The sequence below is a fragment of the Oncorhynchus mykiss genome, chromosome 12 (assembly GCF_013265735.2).
Source record: "Oncorhynchus mykiss isolate Arlee chromosome 12, USDA_OmykA_1.1, whole genome shotgun sequence".
In the NCBI taxonomy this organism is placed as follows: domain Eukaryota; kingdom Metazoa; phylum Chordata; class Actinopteri; order Salmoniformes; family Salmonidae; genus Oncorhynchus; species Oncorhynchus mykiss.
In genome coordinates, this window is record NC_048576.1 from 76,489,091 (window position 1) to 76,512,143 (window position 23,053).

Consider the following 23,053-nt stretch of genomic DNA (forward strand, 5'->3'; position numbering starts at 1 on the left):
ATTATTATTTCGTGCACTGAGCATAATGATTTAATTGAAAGAAAATGTATTAGTAAACTTTTTTTTTAATGTCGAGGGTCCGGTTGAAAATGGTGTCAGGGAACAGGTGAAACGATGGACCAGAAATAATTCCTCTAAAAATAGTTGGGTTTTCTCTGTTTTTAGCCAATAGGAGGCGAGGGTAGCAGAGACTGCAGCGTGCGAATCCAATTGTGTTTTAGCCGCATCAAGTAGGTGTGTGCCGTGTATAGACTTTCACAGCTTGATATTATATTCACCTCATGTGGCTTCAGAATAAAACATGATTTGTATTTGTTTATCATTAGACGTCTGTTTTTCAGAGGATATCAACACTTTAGAAAATATAGCACGTAAAGCATCACAATGAGCTATTGAATTCGGAGGAGCTGATCTATTGGTCAATATCTATGTCTGCACAACCCATCGTGGGCGGAGTAACAGCTGTCAGATCTGTTCGGTTGAGGGGACCCACCATAGGGGCAGTGTCTTTGGTGCAAACCAAATCCTAGATAGATGCCTGAATATCAGTTGTGTTGTTCCATAAAGTGATATTAAAGAGGGAGGTCGGTCTATTCGTGTGAACCGTTGTCCTCGTTTCTTCTCTCACCACCAGGTAAATTACCAGCTCTTTTAGGAATAATTGTATTCTGCATAGTTACATTAGCAGCTTGAAGACTGTCCGGCTAGATGGATTTAGGCTACATAGCGCAACTGTGGAAATACTTGCAATGATGTCGTTATATTATGTTCAGAACTATTGATTACCCAGATACGTTGAATTAAAATATGTTAAAGGCATATATTGCGTTATATTTATTGAAGATTTTAATTGAATAAAATAGAAATTAGGACTTTGGAGTTGTTGCTACACCAAAATTGACTCCCTTGACCAGTAGAGCTCTCTGCATGATTTCAGATGGTTTCTGTTATCAAAGTGATCGTAAATGTCAGATAACGTGCAGCTATCTGAATCTATGTGATCTATAATAGCGATATAGGTTGTTCGGGGAACTGCTGCTCTAATAAATACATGTTTATTGTCCATGTTGATTGTCATGTGTGGACAGATTGCGTCCCATTCACAACACCGTTACACCAGCGCGCGAGATGGCTCTAGTCAAGTCAGCGTAAGACGCGCGTTATTAAACGAGTCAATGTAGGCAGCCTGTCAGGCAAATCAACAACAAAAACGTTTTTAAAAAGTGGGTTCTGTTTGGCACTTACTTTATTCTGAATGCATTTGTTCAACACGATGAATACTCCACCTGAAGGTGAGGAATTGCTTTCAATGTTTGGCTGCACACGTCTACTTGGATGAGGAACGTGTGATAAATTCTGCTGTAAAAAGCAATGATGCTGTAGGCCTATTTGGCGTGTACAGATACAATGTAACAAACATCTGTGTCCTCTGTCCAATATCTGATACAGTGTGGCGGAAACCAATATCATACACAAGAAACACACTTTTGTCGTACTGCAGTTAGCTTTCAAAACGTTTAAAGTATAACCTGTGAGAAATAAAGAAACAATGAGGACGTTGGGTAACCTGTACCATAATGTAGCATCCTTAAAAATAGTCCCTACATTTATGTTGAATACTGTATCCCTGAAAACTGGAAACATCACTGTGATTATTATTATCTGACCCTGCCGGAAGAGGACTTGGCCACCCCTCATAGCCTGGTTCCTCTCTAGGTTTCTTCCTAGGTTCTGGCCTTTCTAGGGTGTTTTTCCTAGGCACCATGCTTCTACACCTTTGCATTGCTTGCTGTTTGGGGTTTTAGGCTGGGTTTCTGTACAGCACTTTGAGATATCAGCTGATGTAAGAAGGGTTTTATAAATACATTTGATTTGATCAGCTTTCTGTCAAGCCCTCAGAGAGTGGGGAACCTGCGAGAATTCTGGGCTGCTCTGGAAAGCACTTAGGCTACCTAGCTACCATTTGTTATCCATTGCTAGGCCTAGTGCTGTGCAGCAGAGTAGACTCATCTCATCCATTTTTGTAAGCATGTAAAATTATGCAACTTTGCACTGTGCCTCCCTTCATAACCCTTCATAACCTCCTGAAAATAAGATACAGGTGAGTAAAATGTCCCCACCTAGGCTAGCCAGCAGATCTGACAGCTTGCTTAAAGCTGCGCTAGGGTCAGACCGCATTCCTATATAGTTTAAGACAGGTTTTCCCAAATTCACAGCTGATTCAAATATCCAACTCATCATCAAGCTTTGATTATTTGAATCGGCTGTGAGTGCTACAGCAAAAAAACAAAATGTGCCCCCGGGGGTGGCCCAGGACCAAGTTTGGGAAACCCTTGATATCTCGCAGAGCCGATGTGCGATATGGCTCGAGAAACACACCTTCCAAAATGGCTGCTGTGGCTTCTTCTACCTAGCATGAGGACGAAAAGGACAGCTTTCCGTAAAAACTAGCAGTAGTTCAGTCTTCTCGGTGTAACAGTTGGGATAATGGGACAATTCTCAGAGTGCAATGCTTTTCTCATCCTTGGATTGAGGTGCGTTTTCCGAGCCATATTCGTGCCGGCTTCACGGTGTCTTAATCTACACAGGAATGCTGTCCGACCCCAGTGCAACTGTAAGCAAGCGGGTCGGATCTGCTGGCTACATCTAGGCTTGAAAAGGGGGTAGCTGTAATGTCACAAAGGAATGCAACCTTGATAAGTGGCATGCCTGAGAGTGCTTAACATTTCATGACAAACATGTTGTTATACTGAGTTTCTGCCTGTCTCTGCCTCTTCCAGGTGGCACTCTTTGTCTGGTACCCCCAAAATGGCTCATCGAAGTGGGCTGGAGGACCCGGAGCGGTACCTGTTTGTGGATCGCGCTGTGGTCTACAACCCGGCCACACAGGCCGACTGGACAGCCAAGAAGGTGGTGTGGATCCCTTCAGAGCGTCATGGTTTTGAGGCGGCCAGCATCAAGGAGGAGCGGGGAGAGGAGGTGGTGGTGGAACTGTCCGAGAATGGCAAGAAGGCCGTTGTCAATAAGGACGACATCCAGAAGATGAACCCGCCCAAGTTCAGCAAGGTGGAAGACATGGCCGAGCTCACCTGCCTGAATGAGGCCTCGGTGCTGCACAACCTCAAGGACCGCTACTACTCTGGCCTCATCTATGTGAGTGGTTGTGTTGTTGTACACTGTTAGAAAAAAGGGTTGCAAAAGGGTTAGGATAACCCTTTTTGGTTCCAGGTAGAACCCTTTTGAGTTCAATGTAGAACCCTCTGTGGAAAGGGTTCTACCTGGAACGAAAAAGGGTTCTACATAGGGGTTCTCCTATGGGGTCAGCCTGAAAACCCTGTTAGCTTCTCTAGATAGCACCTTTTTTTCTGAGTGTATTCTTATTATACATCTATTCACCTAGAAAGCAAATTCAACCATACTCACACATAATGCACACAACAGACATTGCTCAATAGTTCAATATTTTAGCTGTTTTTCAGCAACTCTGGCGACGCATATCTTAAATGAGACCCAGACCACAGAATCCCATGTATTGGTCTCTTGATAATGTTGAGAGGGCCTGGCTCACCTACAGAACCTAACCTCTGGGGAACTCTGAGGAAACAGGGTCTGTGTCTGAATAAGTACTACACACATAAACTGCATACTGATTTTTACGTTTGATCTAGTAGAATTCACTTGTCTTTTCTGACTCACGTGTCTGACAACAGCTGATAATCAGATAAATTGACTGCTGTACCAAAATGAGCGAATGGCGGGAGTTAACGCAATCAGTTAACGCAATGAGATGACTCATTTGGAGTACTATTTTAGAAATTGCATATACTATAACACTTTCGTTTTTTTCGCATACTATTTAGTATGGGTATTTGGATACACCACTGTCTTGTGGCTTGATTGAAGTTTAAAAAACACACAAAGACTGATCATACTCTATAACCGTTTCCAGATAGTTCAGACCGATGGTAAGTTCTCTCTCTGTATCTATATTATCTGCCATCTTCTTTACTTTCACCTTTGTAGGTGACATTTCTACCATAAACATTGGTGGGTCAGTTTGTTTGTATGACCCCATTCCTCGTGGTTGCCCTGTTTGATCTCTGAGCTGTCTGTGGGGCTCTCTCATCTCAGTGGGGTCCCTGGGTATTAAAGCCAACACATTTGGCCCTGTGTGTTGACTGTGGAGCCCCAGGGCAGGGTGGCAGACTGGGAGAGGCACTGGCCCACCTCCTGTCACAGTTGCTGCTGTGCTCTATGGCCCAGACCGGCTGCATTAGGTCTGGTTCATCTTTATGGTCGGGAGCCTTTGTCCTCTCACACATAAGCCGTCTGTAGAAAAGACCTCCTACAATCCCAGAATTCCATTAGATGATAGATAGTGTCAGTGATGTATATGATGTCACTCATTTAGGGAGATTTTAAAGCTACCTCTTGCTGTTGGTATCCCATCACTATTTTCCATTCTGTAGTCCGTAAACTTTTTTTTTATCTAAGCACACGTGCAATAAAATCCAACGTCCGAGTTTGCATTGGTTTAAATTGCATGCTTTCATTGTTTGTGGAGTTATCTGCAGCTATGTTTCAGTGCAGATGGGTCTAGTTAATGATGTCCTATATACAGTGTATCCTCGTCATCTTGACCCATTTAGTGACATGCGTTCCAGGAATAGAATGTGGATTGGTTATCACCTAAGTCATGGTGACGGGGATTCTGGAGGAACTGCAGTCTTTTTGATTTATCTTCTTTACCAGGCTTGATGACGAATTCCACTAGATAGTAGCTTTATGTTTCTCCATGTTTCTTGAAGGCTCTCTTCATCTGTGTGTTGTTGAATAATGGCTGTAGTGAAAATTAAACTACACTGAACAAAAATATAAACGCAACATGCAACAATTTCAAAGTTTTTACTGAGTTACAGTTCAAATAAGGAAATCCGTCAATTGAAATTGTGCAATTTCTTTGACTTAAAAAGATGAGAGAGGCCTGTAATTTTCATCATAGGGACACTTCAACTATGACAGACAAAATGAGGAAAAAATATCCAGAAAATCACATTGTAGGATTTTTAATGAGCGCCGGAGAGCGGGAAGGGAGTAGGCGTGACATAAATGAAGAACATGTTTGTGTCAGTGGGAGAGTGCCCCAGCCCCAGGAGGTGACCTCCCCCCACAGTGGGGCATAACCCATCCCCAGCTGCGCTGTACGCTGCTGCCCCAGGCTTTGTGTGTCTGAGCTAGGGTAGGCGTGCAGAGGGAGCCCCCTGGGTAATGTGGCTCTGTGCGTTGTGGTCAGTCCCTCAGTGAGGCCCCAGTATGGCTTGGTGGCGTAGCCTTGGCTCCATGTGAAGTCAGGGAGTTGAGCCAGTCCAGTGGGTAACAGGCTAACCGGAACGCTAGCTAGCGACGCTACAACCAGGCCTTTGTGTCAGCATATAATCCCCAGCTGTCAGAAAGCATCAGCATTCTTTCATGAAAACAGCGTCCGTCTGTCTCCCGCCCACTTCATTGCAATGTGTCTGACTGTCCTGTCTCCTTTCCTGCACTCACTCTCTAATTTACGATTTCTCTTTTCTCGGTCCTAATGCTCTGCCCAATGCCAATAACCATATTCCTGCACTTCTTTAGGTGTTTCAAATGTTTGATTGTCCAAACATTGAATAAATTTATTGCAGTCTTGGCTGAGCTTCTGTACTTGTGGAGGCCAGCTCCTTCTTGGTTGACAGGATGTAGGTGGTATCACTAATGGAAAACCCCCACTAATTAGCTGTCTTGTCATTCTTGTTTGGCTGATATGTTTCTTTATTGAGGTTCAAGAACAAGCTTTCACTCGCTATGTGCATGCATAAAGGGTACATTAACCCCCTCTCAAGAGTGGCATTGTGTTCAGGCCTCCCACATAGTCATATCTTGAGTCTTTTGTTGTTGTCATGGCATTGCCATTGTTCCATGGAGAACTATTTTGCATGTAAACATCTTAGGTGTTATCATGAACTTGGCAAACACACACACACACACACACACACACACACATACACACATACATACACACACACACACACACACACACATAAACACACACACACTCCATGGATACCAAACCAGCACCAGGCTTTTCATGGATCATCATGCAGTCATCAGTGGTTATTTTTGAATTAAATTATCCAGAAAGAGTGAGCAACAGTTTCTTTATTTTATAAAAAATCTTCTGTTTTGAGAATTTCTGAGTAGCTTTGTGTTTAAGCTGGTGGTTAAGGGCATGGGTTAAGAGCTATGTAACGTTAGTGCCATGCATTTACAGTATATGCCACAATTCCACCTAAGGCATAGCTATCTTTCTTTCAGTTTCCCCAGGTATTATTAATATGATTATGTTAAAAGCCCATTACATTATCAAATCAAGATAGTTGAACACCCTGCTATTAGCTTGACACTCATTTTCATTCAATATGTCTGCGCAAAGAGTATTGATCCTATTTCAAAGGATACTTTGAAGGGTTATTAGCTTTAATGTATATGCACTGTCAAGGTCATTCTCCTCAGATCAATGGACTAGGCCGTCCTCACCTTGCTGCAGTCGGGGTGCTATTAATTCCAAATGGCAGATGCAAGCGACTGTTATGTCTGCTGTTGCCTGTGGGTTTCTCAGCTGTTACTAAGCCACTGCATCCCCGGATCCGATTTCACAGTGGAAATATCCCCTTCCCTGGAGCATGGTGCATGGAGAGCAGGCTAAACCTGACCCACTCCCTCCAGCAGCAGGCCTGGCCTACCACTCCGTCCTCCGCTGAAGAGGCTGCTGCCTCCAACCCCTCCTGAGAGGGAGGGAGAGTGGGGAGGTGAGGGGAGGGGGATTCACATTTTGGTGAGAGGGAGAAAGAGAGGCCTCCTGAGTAGACTGTACTGCAGAATGCATTTATTTGTGTTATGCAACGTAACTGAATTTGTGACTGGAGACAAATTATGCATCCATAAGGTATTGTAGGTCTACCCAGAGTAATGGCAAAACTAAACGCAAAAACTCTCCTGCAATGTTGACAGTGTTAACTCGATATTGACACACACTCACATTTAACCTGAAAGTAAGCATAATCAGTATGATAGGAAAGTGTTATTTTAAATCAATACTGTTGATTATGTGATTATAGAGTTATTATCAGGAATAAACAAGATAAACATTGTTGTTTCATCCTGGTCTGGTGTCTAACCATCTCGACCCTGCTGTAGTCTGGTGGGATGCTACAGTAGGCCCTGAGATTATTGCTGTGGGTGCAGCCAGGTAGCTCTGCCTAGCCAGCTGCCTGGGTCCTGCACGTAACAGAGGCACCGCCACACTATTAATAGCTCCTGCTTTCAGATCAAGGGAATCCATTTTTAATTAGCTACAAAATGGAGCTTCAAGTTAGAGTTACAGAGGGCTGGCTTTTCCTATTCACCTCCCCTAAGGTTTAGGAGTGAGAGGAGGCTGATAGAATCATTATGCCCTGCTTCTCTACCAACAGGGATTCTTGTCAGCTCAGCTGCCTCACAGACCAGCTCCGATGAACTGAGACCACCTCTCTCTCCTTCCTTTCCCCTCTATCTCCTTACAGCCTACTCTCTCTCTGTTTCTGTCTCTTCCTCTCCCTATGTCATTGTCAGTGTTTGGCAAGGCATTCCCCTGAAAAGGCTGACTGGGCTCTTCTTACATCATGAGCATGCTCTCCAGGGCCGCTTGTCGGTGGCTAAGCTGCTGAGTCATTATCCTTCTGCCTTAATTGCTTGGCTGACTCCTGATTGTTAGACAGGGTTGCATCTTGTGGCTCACAAATAGACAACCCATGGGCTTCACCCCTGAGGTTTTGGATAAGGTCAAGTAAGCCATATATTTTTGGTGATCTCATAAAAATATAATTATTTATTGTTATATTTCTATTGTGGTCACCTCTGCCCATTGCCTTATCCAGACCCCTTGGAAGAGGTGAACGGAGCCACTGGGCCTCAGGCATGAAATGAGAGTTCTTGAAACAATTAGAAGCCTTTTAAACAGAGGCTCCGTCGGTCATGTTTGGTGTGTTGTAGATACCTCTGTGTGTTCTATGAACTTACTCTCCCGCTCCCCAAAGGGGTTCATTGGCATGTGAAATGGATAATAAACAAGATAAATAAACAGTGAACATTACACTCACAAAATATTATAGCTATGTACAATTAAAGTACAAAAGGGAAAATAAGGAAACATAAATATGGGTTGTATTTATGACGGTGTTTGTTCTTCACTGGTTGTCCTTTTGTTGTGGCAACAGGTCACGAATCTTGCTGCTGTGATGGCACACTGTGGTATTTCACCTAATAGATATGGGAGTTTATCAAAATTTGATTTGCTTTCAAATTCCTTGTGGGTCTGTGTAATCTGAGGGAAATATGATTCTCTAATATGGTCATACATTTGGCAGCTCAGCTTCCACCTCGAATCAAATTGTATTTGTCACATGCGCCGAATACAACAGGTGAAATGTTTACTTACAAGCCCTTAACCAACAATGCAGTTTTGAGAAAAATAAGAGTTAAGAAAAGATTGACTAAATAAACTAAAGTAAAAAGAAAGTAACACAATAAAATAACAATAACGAGGGTATAGTACCGAGTCAATGTGTGGGGGTACAGGTTAGTCGAGGTAATATCTACATGTAGGCAGTGGTAAAGTGACTTTGCATAGATAATAAACAGTGAGTGGCAGCAATGTTAAAAAAAAAAAAACGGGTGTCACTGCAAATAATCCAGGTGGCCATTTGATGAGCCGTTCAGCAGTCTTATGGCTTGGGGGTAGAAGCTGTTAAGGAGCCTTTTGGATCTAGACTTGGCCCTCCGGTACCGCTTGCCCTAACCCTATGACTAGGGTGGCTGGAGTACAATTTTTTAGATCCTTCCTCTGACACCGCCTGGTATAGATGTCAAATCAAATGTTATTTGTCACATACACATGGTTAGCAGATGTTAATGTGAGTGTCACGAAATGCTTAATATTTTGTGAGTGTAATATTCACTGTTAATTTCTGATTGTTTATTTCTCTTTTGTTTATTATCTATTTCACTTGCTTTGGCCATGCCAATTAACCCCTGTCTTAGATGTACTGGGCACTACCCTCTGTAGAGCCTTGCGGTTGGATGCCGAGTAGTTGCCATACCAAGCTGTGATGCAACGAGTCAGGATGCTCTTGATGGTGCAGCTGTAGAACTTTTTGAGGACCCATGCCACGTCTGCCTACGGCGCCCTCTCTCAATAGCAATGCTTACGGAGTCTGTACATAGTCAAAGCTTTCCTTAAGTTTGGGTCAGTCATAGTGGTCAGGTATTCTGCCACTGTATACTCTCTGTTTAGGGCCAAATAGTATTCCAGTTTGCTCTGTTTTTTAGTACGTTTTTTTCCAATGTGTCAAGTAATTATCTTTTTGTTTACTCATGATTTGGTTGGGTCTAATTGTGTTGCCGTCCTGGGGCTTTGTGGGGTCTGTTTGTGAACAGAGCCCCAGGACCAGCTTGCTTAGGGGACATTTCTCTAGGTTAACCTCTCTGTAGGTGATGGGTTTGTTTTGTAGAAGATTTGAGAATTGCGAATTTAAGGTCTCTTTTCTGGATTTTGATTGTCAGCCGGTCTCGTCCTAATTCTGCTCTGCATTCTCTCTCTCCCCCCCATTGTATTGTACTTGACGTGTGTGATAAGGGCGGTAACAGAATTGCACTGATCTTTCACTTAAAATGTATGCCAAACAAAAACCATTAATTTAAGAAACCATAAAACTCTGTTTGATAACCGAATTTTGGTAACATTTTCATGTTTCCACATTTTTCAAAAACCCTGTTATATCTCTGCTCAAAATGTAAGATTCAATGATGTATGCAGAAAGAATGGGGTGTCAGCTAAGACATTACACATTGAGTTTGAAAAAATCTAATTTTGTTATTGAAGTGGATCTACACCCAGTAACGGAATGGTGGTAATGGAATTTCATCATGGGTCCCTGATACAGTATGTACTATACAGAAATGCATAATTATGGACATGAATGTCATTCTCTTCATGGTGAGGTACATACACATATAAATATAATCCTCCTTTGCGTATTTGGATATTATTCTAAACACTGCCCATTTATTTTAATGAGCTCTGCCCCCAAACAAGACCGCATTTGAATAGACATCTAAGTTTGGACATCAAAATACAGCACAGTAGAGCAAAGTACAACACAGAACAGTACAGTACAATAGAGTACAGTACATTATAGTCTACTCTGCTGTAGTGTACTGAACTATATGCTACTTTTCTTTACTGTGCTGTACAGTACTGTGCTGTCCAAACTTGTGAACCCAACTGTGGTTTGTGACTACTATGATTTCCCATTTTAGCCAATTCAATTCCAGAAATTGCATTACCGATTTCTGAAATTCCGTTACAGATTTTGGTAACGGAAATTCTAGTTTTAATCACTTAATAATTAATGACAAAAAAATCATGGAAAACACTAACTAACATTCATTATCCTCCCTCCTCATGACGGAGAGAAAGGAGAACCTATCTTAAAGATATGTGGGGGGTTTTGTAACGGAATTCCAAGGCACAAGGCAATGTTTCTTACAGAAGGCAGAACAATTTCTCCAAAATGAAATATAAGTGTTGATATTAGTTGGCACCTTTTCCATCTGTTTGACCAGAAATCAAAGTCTTAGCTTATTCCAATTTGTTTGTATCGAAAATGGTTGAAAAATGAATGTCTTAATTTCACAAAAATATAGACTCTTAGCTTTCATTTGACACCCAATTGATGTGCTCCTATGAACTTAGCAAGTTGGTGCTCATGGGTCCTTTTCCATGGAAATGTCCTTATGCCATATCAAATCAAACTTTATTTGTCCCAAGCATTACACTGTAGACCTTAAAGTATAATGCTTACTTACAGTCCCTTAACCAACAGTGCAGTTCAAGATAGAGCTAAGAAAATATTTACCACATAAACAAATGTAAATAATAATAAAAAGTAACACAATAACTATAACGAGACTATATACAGGGGGTTCCGGTACCGAGTCAGTGTGCGGGGGTACAGGTTAGTTGAGGTAATTTGTACATGTAGGTAGGGGTGAAGTGACTATGCATAGATAATAAACAGTGAGTAGCAGCAGTGTACAACACAAATGGGGGATCAATGTAAATAATCTGGTGGCCATTTGATTAGTTGTTCAGCAGTCTTATGGCTTGGGGGTAGAAGCTGTTAAGGAGCCTTTTGGTCCTAGACTTGGCGTTCCAGTGGTGCTTGCTTTGCGGTAGCAGAGAGAACAGTCTATGACTTGAGTGACTGGAGTCTAACTCTGATGCCGCCTAGTATAGAGATCCTGGATGGCAGGAAGCTTGGCCCCAGTGATGTACTGGACCTTACGCACTACCCTCTGCCTTTCGGTCAGATGCCGAGCAGTTACCATACCAGGTGGTGATGCAACTGGTCAGGATGATCTCGATGGTGCAGCTATAGAACTTTTTGAGGATCTGGGGACCCATGCCAAATCTTTTCAGAAAGCAAATTGGAGTGGGTCTAGGGTATCTGGGAGGCTGATGTTGACGTGAGCTATGACCAGCCTTTCAAAGCACTTCATGGCTACTGACGTGGGTACTACGGGGCGGTAATCATTTAGGCAGGTTACCTTCACTTCCTTCGTCACAGGGGCTATGGTGGTCTGCTTGAAACATGTCAGTATTACAGACTCGGTCAGGGAGAGGTTGAAAATGTCAGTGAAGACACTTGCCAGTTGGTCCTTGCATGCTTTGAGTACATGTCCTGTTAATCAGTCTGGCCACGGGGCTTTGTGAATGTTGACCTGTTTAAAGGTCTTGCTCACATCAGCTACCAAGAGAGTTATCACATGGTCATCAAGAACAGCTGGTGCTCTCATGCATGCTTCAGTGTTGCTTGCCTCGACGTGAGCATAAAAGTCATTTAGTTCGTGTCACTAGGCAGCTCGCAGCTGGGTTTCCCTTTGTAGTCCGTAATAGTTTTCAAGCCCTGCCACATCTGACGAGCGTCAGAGCTGGTGTAATAAGATTCAATATAATCTTATATTGACGCTTTGCTTTTTTGATGTTTCGTCTGGGGACATAGCAGGATTTCTTATAAGCATCCAGATTAGTGTCTAGCTCCTTGAAAGCGGCAGCTCTAGCCTTTAGTTCAGTGCGGATGTTGCCTGTAATACATGGCTTCTGGTTGGGATATGTACGTACGGTCACTGTGGGGATGACGTCGTCGATGCACTTATTGAGGAAGCCGATGACTGATTTTGACTTTTTTTTTTTTTTTTTCTCTCTGTTTGCACATGTGACATGCTGGTAGAAATTAGGTTAAACTGATTTAAGTTTGTCTGCATTAAAGTCCCCGGCCACTAGGAGCTCCACTTCTGGATGAGCATTTTCTTGTTTGCTTATGGCCTTATACAGCTGGTTGAGTGCGGTCTTAGTGCCAGCATCGTTTGGACGGTGGTAAATAGACGGCTATGAATAATATAGATGAGAACTCTCTTCGTAGATAGTGTGGTCTACAGCTTATCATAAAGTACTCTACCTCAGGCGAGTAATACCTCGAGACTTCTTTAATATTTGACATTGCGCACCAGCAGCTGTTATTGACAAATACAGTGCCTTGCAAAAGTATTCGGCCCCCTTGAACTTTGCGACCTTTTGCCACATTTCAGGCTTCAAACATAAAGATATAAAACAATTTTTTTGTGAAGAATCAACAACAAGTGGGACACAATCATGAAGTGGAACGACATTTATTGGATATTTCAAACTTTTTTAACAAATCAAAAACTGAAAAATTGGGCGTGCAAAATTATTCAGCCCCTTTACTTTCAGTGCAGCAAACTCTCTCCAGAAGTTCAGTGAGGATCTCTGAATGATCCAATGTTGACCTAAATGACGATATGATGATGATAAATACAATCCACCTGTGTGTAATCAAGTCTCCGCATAAATGCATCTGCAATGTGATCATTCCACTCTCTAGTGAGAATGTCAAGCCCCAGTCACATGAGAATGAGCTAATATCCCACCAAAGCCTCTGTCATTTCTCAGAACATTAGCCACAGGGCTGATAAGGAGGCACTCACTATGGCGTGGAGTTCAGACTGTTTAATGGGGAGGCATCACTGTAAGGAGCTGCCAGATCTTACATTCAACTGGATAGTTCATGATAAGCTAGTCTACCATTTGACTGCATTTCCCACAACTATTTCTCTCACTTTATCTGTTTTCTACTATTGCCTCTATGCCACTGCATGCTCAGTCTGCCCACTATAGTGACGTAAGGGACCAAAATGTAGCATAAGGATGACCGCTCAATTGCACTGACATTTTGCAGACCACTTCAGAGCCACTAGAGTTAGAAACTTATGATTGAGTAATTATTTTGAATTATGTATGATGATTGAGTTCAACCACATGGAGAGAGTTGATCACTTCTCAGACTAACAAGTGTTTATCCCCCTAGATCACAGTACAATGGATACTCATCTTGGAAAAACCTTCGGTCCCATATTAACCTCTTCTAGAGATAAAATCTGCATTCATAACTTACTCTTATTTTGTTAATTTACTGTATTTGTGTTTTGTTTCTCTCTCCCCCCCATAGACTTACTCTGGGCTGTTCTGTGTGGTGATAAACCCCTACAAAAACTTGCCCATCTACTCCGAGAACATCATAGAGATGTACAGAGGGAAGAAGCGTCATGAGATGCCACCACACATCTACGCCATTTCAGAGTCAGCATACCGCTGCATGCTCCAAGGTAAACCTCCTCTCTCACTCTGTTTTGTGCAGTGTTTGGAAGGTATAACTCCTTCCTCAGTGGTCTCTTTCCGTCTCTCTCTTTTGCTGCGACGCAACGTGCATAAAGTGTGACTGGCAGGTGCCCTGCTGAGTTGTGGGTTTTGCTGCATAATCCAGGAGATTAGTGTGTGAGGTTCCAGAGTCAGGGAGGCAGTGGTATCGTTAGTCATGGTTGAGCTGCCCCCCTGCCTCTGCTAGCCATAGGGGTCTGACAGACTACTTATTGATGTGAATCTACTAAGACAGACAGACTATACTGTACCACTTATAGACTACGTAATGTGTAAAAGCTCAACAATAGGCTTGTAGTTTTACAAACCACAGAGTACTGTCTATCTGCAAGTTATGTACATTGTCTGCAAAACATGAATGACTCAATTTCAGAGCATGGCATGTATTTGTTTGCGTTAAGTTAAAAAAAAACACTTGGCGCACATAATTAGCCTTCCTTAATGGCCACCTGCAGTGTGTTAAGGCCCGTCCACTGCCCTGCCGACTGTCCTGTATCCCAGGTAGGGACCAGGACCTCACTGGCTCCTTTGCAGATAAAAGCCAGTTTAATTAGAGGTGAAAGTTCAGCCTGTTAACATTGATGGCCACTGACTGAGGGATTTGGAGAGTGTGAGCCCAGGATCAAGACTTAGGATGATATTAACTCAACCTGTGATCCTAGGGAAATGCACGACTCACTGTTAATCTTCTTCCTTCAGTGAGAAATTCCATCTATCTCTGGCTCCTTGGAAAGGGACACTTTTCAATAGATACAGTGTGTGTTCAGTTTCAATGAGTTCAGAGTAACGTCAGCCTTCTGAACAGTACAGTCTCTCAGTGGGTCTGGTTTTGCCTAGTTTTGCCTCTTCAGCTATCTTCAGGAAGAAACTGAGCTATTCTCTTTGTAACGGGAAGGGTGCTGGACTCAGGCCCCCTTAGCAGCCACGTCCCTGTGTTAGAATCTAGACAGTTTTTTTTTTTTTTACTATTTTCTACATTGTAGAATAATAGTGAAGACATGAAAATTGGGAAATAAAATATATTTTAGATTCTTCAAAGTAGCCACCCTTTCCCTTGATGATAACTTTGCACACTTTTGGCATTATTTCCTCCAGCTTCACCTGGAATGCTTTTCCAACAGTCTTATTCCCAGTCAGTTCCCACATATACTGAGCACTTGTTGGCTGCTTTTCCTTTTCTCTGCGGTCCAACTCATCCCAAACCATTTTTACCCCCTTTTCTCCCCAATTTTGTGGTATCCAATTGTTAGTAGTTAATATCTTGTCTCATCGCTACAACTCCCGTACGGGCTCGGGAGAGACGAAGGTCAAAAGCCATGCGTCCTCCGAATCACAACCCAACCAAGCTGCACTGCTTCTTAACACAGTGCACATCCAACCAGGAAGCCAGCCGCACCAATGTGTCGGAGGAAACACTGTGCACCTGGCAACCTGGTTAGCGTGCACTGCACTCGGCCCGCCACAGGAGTTGCTAGTGCGTGATGAGACAAGGATATCCTCTGTTAGCACTGCGCCACCCGGGAGGCCCCCCAAACCATCTCAATTGGGTTGAGGTCAGATGATTGTGGAGGCAAAGTCATCTGATGCAGCACTCCATCCCTCTCCTTCTTGTTGTCAAATGATAGTGCCACTATTGTGGTAGCCATGCTGGTTAAGTGTGCCTTGAATTGTAAATAAATCACGACAATGTCACCAGCAAAGCACCCCATCACCATCACACCTCCTCCTCCATGCTTCAAGGTGGGAACCACACATGCGGAGATAATTTGGTCACCTACTCTGCGTCGAGACACAGCGGTTGAACCAGAAATCTCAAATTTGGACTCATCAAACCAAAGTACAAATTTGTCCATTGCTCATGTTTCTTGGCCCAAGCAAGTCTCTTCTTCATATTGGTGTCCTTTAGTAGTGGTATCTTTGCAGCAATTCGACCATGAATGTCACAATCGTCTGAATGAATGGACCAAGGCGCAGCGTATTTAAAGTTCCACATGTTTAATAAATATGAAACTCACCAAAACAATACAGAAGAAAACGAGCTGTCTTTGTGGCCGCGAACCCCGGCGTCGTCGCTGTTGCTCCTTCGCTGCCTCTGCCTGCTTCCATGGAAGGCTTCTGTCTCCTGCCATGATTTCGTCCTACGTCCAGGATGTCCTCCACTGTTGGCTTTCCTCCCAGGCCCAGGATCCCTGCTCCTCCTGGGCACGCTGCTTGTTCTGTGGGTGGTGGGATCTTCTGTCACGATCGTCTGAATGAATGGACCAAGGCGCAGCGTACTTAGAATTCCACATGTTTAATAAATATGAAACTCACCAAAACAATACAGGAGAAAACGAAACGTGACGTTCTGGGCTGCTCACAGGCAGCTACACAAAAACAAGATCCCACAAACAACAGGTGGGAAAAGGCTGGGTAAATATGATCCCCAATCAGAGACAACGATAGACAGCTGCCTCTGATTGGGAACCATACCAGGCCAACAAAGAAATAGAAAACATAGATTGCCCACCCTAGTCACACCCTGACCTAACCAACTAGAGAATTAAAAGGATCTCTAAGGTCAGGGTGTGACAATGAAGGCCTGATTTCACGCAGTCTCTTCTGCACAGTTGATGTTGAGATGTGTCTGTTACTTGAACTCCGTGAAGCATTTATTTGGGATCCAATTTCTGAGGCTGGTAACTCTAATGAACTTATCCTCTGCAGCAGTGGTGACTATTGGTCTGCCTTTAATGTGGCGGTCCACATGAGAGCCAGTTTCATCATAGCACGTGATGGTTTTTGCGACTGCACTTGAAGAAACTTTCAAAGTTCTTGAAATTTCTCTTTGCTTATTTGAGCTGTTCTTGCCATAAGATGGACTTGATATTTTACCAAATAGGGCAATCTTCTGTGTACCACCCCTACCTTGTCACAACACAACTGATTGGCTCATAAGCATTAAGAAGGAAAGAAATTCCACAAATTAACTTTTAACATGGCACACGTGTTAAATGAAATGCATTCTAGGTGACTACCTCCTAGAAGCTGGTTGAGAGAATGCCAAGAGCTGGTCATGGGTGCACCTCAGCCATGCTCAAGGTCCTAAACTATATCATAACTGCCATCGATAAGAGACAATACTGGCCAAGGCTTTCGACCATGTCAAACACCACATTCTTATCGGCAGACTCAACAGCCTTGGTTTCTCAAATGACTGCCTCGCCTGGTTCACCAACTACTTCTCTGATAGAGTTCAGTGTGTCAAATCGGAGGCCTTGTTGTCCGGACCTCTGGCAGTCTCTATGGGGGTGCCACAGGGTTCAATTCTCGGGCCGACTCTCTTCTCTGTATACATCAATGATGTCGCTCTTGCTGCTGGTGATTCTCTGATCCTCCTCTACGCAGACGACACCAGTCTGTATACTTCTGGCCCTTCTTTGGACACTGTGTTAACTAACCTCCAGACAAGCTTCAATGCCATACAACTCTCCTTCCGTGGCCTCCAACTGCTCTTAAATGCAAGTAAAACTAAATGCATGCTCTTCAACCGATCACTGCCCGCACCTGCCCGCCCGTCCAGCATCACTACTCTGCACAGTTCTGACCTAGAATATGTGGACAACTACATACTGTATTTATTTTGCTCCTTTGCACCCCAGTATCCCTACTTGCACATTCATCTTCTGCACATCTATCACTCCAGTGTTTAATTGCTATATCGTAATTACCTCGCCACTATGGCCTATTTTATTGCCTTACCTCACTTATCTTACCTCATTTGCACACACTGTATATATATATTTTTTTTCTACTGTATTTTTGACTGTACGTTTGTTTATTCCATGTGTAACTCTGTGTTGTTGTATGTGTCAAACTACTTTGCTTTATCTTGGCCAGGTCGCAGTTGTAAATGAGAACTTGTTCCCAACTGGCCTACCTGGTTAAATAAAGGTTAAATAAATAAATAAAATAAAACTTTGAATATTTTTTTTTACCACTTTTTGGGGGGGTTATTACATGATTTCCTAGTTTTGATGTCTTCACTATTATTCTACAATGTAGAAAATATAAAAAAATCCAGAAAAACCCTGGATTGAGTAGGTGTGTCCTAACTTTTGACTGTTACTGTCTGTGTCTGTAGTTTTTTTTAGCCAGTTTGAAGCGATGAGCAGTAATCCTTCCTGCTTCTTAGTTCTAATGAGCATTTGTGCTATGATATTGGCCAGTGGCCACACGTATACAGTAGGTCAAGTGCTTTACTGGTTAGTCCAACTCCAACACCTCTGTCCCCCCACCTCACCCAATGTCTCGTCACTCACTTCCTTTTGTGACCCCCACCCCCATCCACACATACATTATTGTGTCTTAACCAGTGATAGCCATGAAACCCTTGTGACCAATCACCCCCTCCCTCATCATACTTTCCTTGAACTAAATATAGGCAAAATCCCTGCACAGAGCACTCACCCATTGTGGCCAGCCTGCCTTTCAGTTTCAACATGAGAGGTGTTTGAAATGGGGCCCCATGTCAAATCTACCCCCCTCATTGCCCCACTGTCCCCAGTCCTGCCACATAGTGGTCATTGTGTACACTCCCTAGGGGTCTACTGTGGAATGAGGTCATCCCTTGTCTTAGCGATCCGCAGCATGCTAAGTACTGAGTCATTGTGGTAGTGTCATGGGCCTCAGATCACTGCGGAGTGCAGACTGTCCGGCTGCCTGAAGAGGGATGCCTCACTATGGATATGAGTGTGACCAAAATAACATTCCCGCACTGGTACATCACACAGAGGAGTTACAGTGTGTCAGCTCACTTTCTGAGTAGCTGACCTTATATTGACAGTATCTTGTATCTTGCACAGTTAAATAACTATTGATCTGCGTAGTGCTTACAGTGTGTTATACAGATCATTTCATTTGTGAGTGGAAAGACTGCCTCTATTGATGTTTCAAAAGCCATTTCAGGCTGTTAAGTATCCCCCACTGTTCTATAATGTCTCTCTGTCCAGTTCCTGAGAGGAGAAGAAAATCTAATTTCCACTCTTATTTTCTTTCATTCCTTATTTTGTTCTGTCTTTTTTTCCCCTTCTCTCCAAAATGTTCTGGCTCGGAGGACATTGTAGGAAAAATTCCACTCATCCTGCCAGGGCTTTTCTGGGACCCTTTCAGTTATGGCACTGTTAACTGAAAAATACGACCGGGTGGCTTTGTGCGCTCTCTTTCCCCAACGTGGTTCCTTCCTTTTCCTCCTTTGTGAGGAGAACACAGGAGGACAAGTGTGTGGAATGTCTGTGTTCTGACTTCAGCCCAGACTACGGCTCTTGCATTGCTATGGAAGGACCATTCACCAGTCTCTCTTCTGCCTCAACCAATCACCCTCTCTCTCTCTCTCTCTCTCTCCAGTCCCATTCTCTTCTCTCCTTATTTACAGTAACAGCGTCCCTGTCTCTGGTCCTCTGGCTTCAGTCAGGGGGTTAGTCAACCGAACCGTACCGAGGCCTCACTGCACCTAAGCTGTCAGCAGGAGCAGAACTTGAATAGTTCTAGGTGCTTATTATGGGATGTAGCCCTTTCCTCAGGTCGTTTGTTTGTGTTTGACACTCTCTCTCTCTCCGACACGTTTTAGTCTCAGGAACTGCTACAGACGAGGCTCCCTCTCTCTGCTCTGACCCCCTCGTCCGAAGCATGCCCTGCTGCTGACATGTAGGTCTGGACGTGCTCCTGCACTCCAAAGCAGACGAGAGAGAAATGGGGGGGCCTGTATTGTGGCTCACAATGGGGGCTTTGTGTTGCCTGGAGAAGGGGCCAGGGTGCAGTATGGGGAGGCTCGGACCGACAGGGCTCTTCCCTGGGAGAAGGGGGCCTTGTGTTGGGGCAGAGAGGGTTGACTGCAGGGAAAAGGTCAGGTCTGAGTGACAGCACAGGTGTGAAGGGCCAGGCGGGACGGGGGTATGGTAGAAGGGGGGACCCCAGGGAAGATAGGGGTGTGTCTGTTAGGGACCCTCTCTCTGTAGTGAAAATAACTTTGTGTTCTTTGGTGGATGTACTAGAGTTTCAGACAAATGGCAGTGTACACACACACTATCCCACTCATATAGACACATGTTGGCAGATGCTCCCCTAATGGCAGACAGCTGTGGAGTTCATTCAGTATAAAATTGTATTTCTGTTGGCGGGCTCTTGTCATAGATCTCTGATCTCAGACAGCCATGAACTGTTGAGTCTCTGCAATATGGGGAAAGAATGCACCCTTAATAAACCAGAGACATGAACATGTTCTCCTCAGTTCACTGGTTTTTAGAGGTTTCACTGGTGGGAGGGAGCAGAGTCTGAGATTACAGACCGGGGTTGAATGGAGACCCCATGAAAGCACTTGACGATGTGGGGAGTTTTCTCAACATACATGCATGGCTATGAATGACAGTCCTGTTAGGAAATAAATTATTATAAATAGGTGCTTTATTGCTGTTTATGTTAGAGGTATTTTGGAAAACTTCACGTGATCACATGGTTTCAAGTGTAGTTTCATGTTATCACATGTTGTCATGTTATCATATTAACTTCCCATAAGATCACATGGAAACATGTTTTTGGAAGGGTAGAGAGGGAAGCTCAACCACCTCAGTTATAACGGCAGCTTCCCCAGCGCTGCAGGTCAGTCCAATTTTTTACTGGGGCCTGTGTCTTGGGTGGCCACACAATGCCACTAATCCACCCGCGGTCTGGGCATGCAGGGCACCACTGGAGACATGTTGCTGGGTGGGTGGGTGAAGAGCGAGAACCACCGTCAACTGTCTAGAAGTGTTTTCATTGGTCACACATAGCTGGGATAGCTGCATTCTGAGCCAAGGAGATGAGGTTACCTGAAGCTGCTGCCCCTCACTCACTCCCTCCCTCCCTGGAGCTGCCACCAGCCTCTGTGGTTGGGAAAGGAGGGACATGTAGAACAGTATACAACCAACTCTTCCCAACAAACACACATTTAGTGGACCTCTGGGGTGAGGGTAAATGTGGAAAACTGCCTGGATTGTCTGGATAAGTAGCAGCAGTGCCTGAATGTAAAAATGCTCCATAAAATGAGAGCATGGGAGATGTCTATTTGAAAGTGACATGCATGGAAAGTTGGCAGATGAACACTGACAACCAGGTCACTTGGTAATGTGATACATTCTGACATGGAGGATTTCTGTGGAAGCAGGGAGTGTTTGAATCACTGTCTGGAGAATGTAGCAGTGACTACACACTTAGAATGTGGATATGTATGGACAGGACTGGACTGCATGATTGCCTCATGGTACACTGGAATAAATCCCTTGGAATATCTGCAATTCAAGGAATTCAGATCAACTACCTGGGTGTACAGTATTACCCCCAATGGCAGCAGGTGTTCTATGCTCGGACTCAACCTGTTTTCAGCATATTTAAGAGTGGAGACAGGTTTGAGTCATTCTGTAGTTCTCACAGTGATGACTGTAGGCTGGGGCTCTGCCAGACTGGGCTCTCTGTAGGTAAGAGCTTGGATGAATAACAGTCTGTTTTACAGGTGACTGCATTCTAAACAGCATGAGGTGCATCCGTGTTTAAATCAGTGATGGCTTTCTGTTGTGTTAGTGAATGGGTCCAAACAGGGATGAGCTGTATCAGACGTAGGGATTGGATCTGAACAAGGACTGTATCAGACGTAGGGATTGGATCTGAACAAGGACTGTATCAGACGTAGGGATTGGATCTGAACAGGGACTGTATCAGACGTAGGGATTGGATCTGAACAGGGACTGTATCAGACGTAGGGATTGGATCTGAACAGGGACTGTCCCAGGAGTATTACTGGGTGGCTCCCCCTCTCCATTGTGACTAGCCTAAGCATTGAGAACATGAGTGTGTGTCTCCTGCTATTTTGGTGCTGCTGGTTGTCTGTCAGGGCAATGGGTTTCTACTTTGTCTGACCCACCTAACCCTCCAGTGAACAGTAATACGTCTCTACTCCTCCTTTGAATTGAAACAACGACTTCTCATTCCACTCTCCTGTACCTCTATATCCCCTCTCAGAGCAGCTCGTGCTGAATTCAGTGGAATAGAGACATTATATTCCAGTTTCCAATAAGCCCTAGGATGTTGACACTAGCAGCGGGGCAACATTAGAACCCCATGATGGGCCTCTGTTACTGCTGTTACACATTTACAGGTGTTTCTCATTTCACCCTCGCGTCAGAAGCATGTGGAAAATGTGCTTTGTGAGGTATGAGCAGAGTGTGGTGTGTGTGTGGCTGATACCCTCTGTGGGGGTCAACAGGTGTGGGAGGAAGGAAGCCTCGCTAGGTGTGAGGGAGGACAATGACTTCCTTTCTTTAATGTGCAGGATCTCTCTCCCTCTAGTCCCACTGGTCACTTCACAAACCATCCCCTGTCATATCCACTAAATAGGGAACAGTCATCACCTTCTATCTGACCCTTATTCCATTCCTGTCAATGATCTCAATTTCCACTGTAATTGAGGCAAACCAAAAAAGTAGTCTCTCTCATAGGATGGGAAGCTATTTATTGTAGCTACAGTAGTCACTGCAACACATTGCCTTCCGGCCTACAATGCCACATCTAAAATGCCCTCATCTGTGTATCCGAGTCGACTGACGCCATGCTACCTTTCCCACTGCATTGCCAAGTCTGTCCCACCATGCACTGGCTGCTCTCTATGTATTACTGTCAGTGGGTTTCCATGGCCTTGAAGGGTGCAGTCTACAGCCCCCCCCCCTCTCCTCTGCCCCCTCACCTCCTCCCCTTTACCCCTACCAGTTGCTGTGGGCCAGGAAGCCTGGCCACCCTCTGTGACATCACAGGAATGTCCTCGCCCCAGGACCCCAGCGTTGATGGTGAGGGGAACCATGGGCATCCGAATTCCAACAGTCATAACTGATTACTGACTGCAGCCCACAATGCACTGCTAGCTGGCAGAACTGGAGGGTCTTCTTCTGATCTGACACACTCAGCTTTGTGTCAAACTGGTCTGAAAGTATCACTTTGTAGGTATTTTAATGAGACAAAACCTGGTCAAATACATTTAAAAAATGAGAGAAAAAATCCCAGTCTCCATTACAACATTCATCAGGCTTGACGAGCTCTTCATTACCGCCAGGATATATGACCAGAATCCCCCTCAGACCAAGGAAGAGTCATACTGTGTTGTGACTGCTTTAATGAACTGTGCATGTC

At 44.1% G+C, this 23,053-nt stretch overlaps 1 protein-coding gene across 2 annotated transcripts in view; it reads left to right on the top strand.

The window, feature by feature from the left end:
* Positions 1-477: 477 nt before the first annotated feature.
* LOC110538962 (myosin-10) overlaps positions 478-23,053 on the top strand; it is a 64,947-nt gene continuing 42,371 nt past the window's right edge. Inside the window, exons 1-3 of one of the 2 annotated variants that reach the window (XM_036938507.1) lie at positions 478-634; positions 2,781-3,153; positions 13,653-13,809. In XM_036938507.1, coding sequence (XP_036794402.1) covers positions 2,809-3,153; positions 13,653-13,809 — 502 coding nt within the window. In that variant the 5' untranslated portion in view covers positions 478-634; positions 2,781-2,808. The remainder of the gene's footprint in view (positions 635-2,780; positions 3,154-13,652; positions 13,810-23,053) is intronic. The other variant, XM_036938505.1, reaches the window with a different exon arrangement.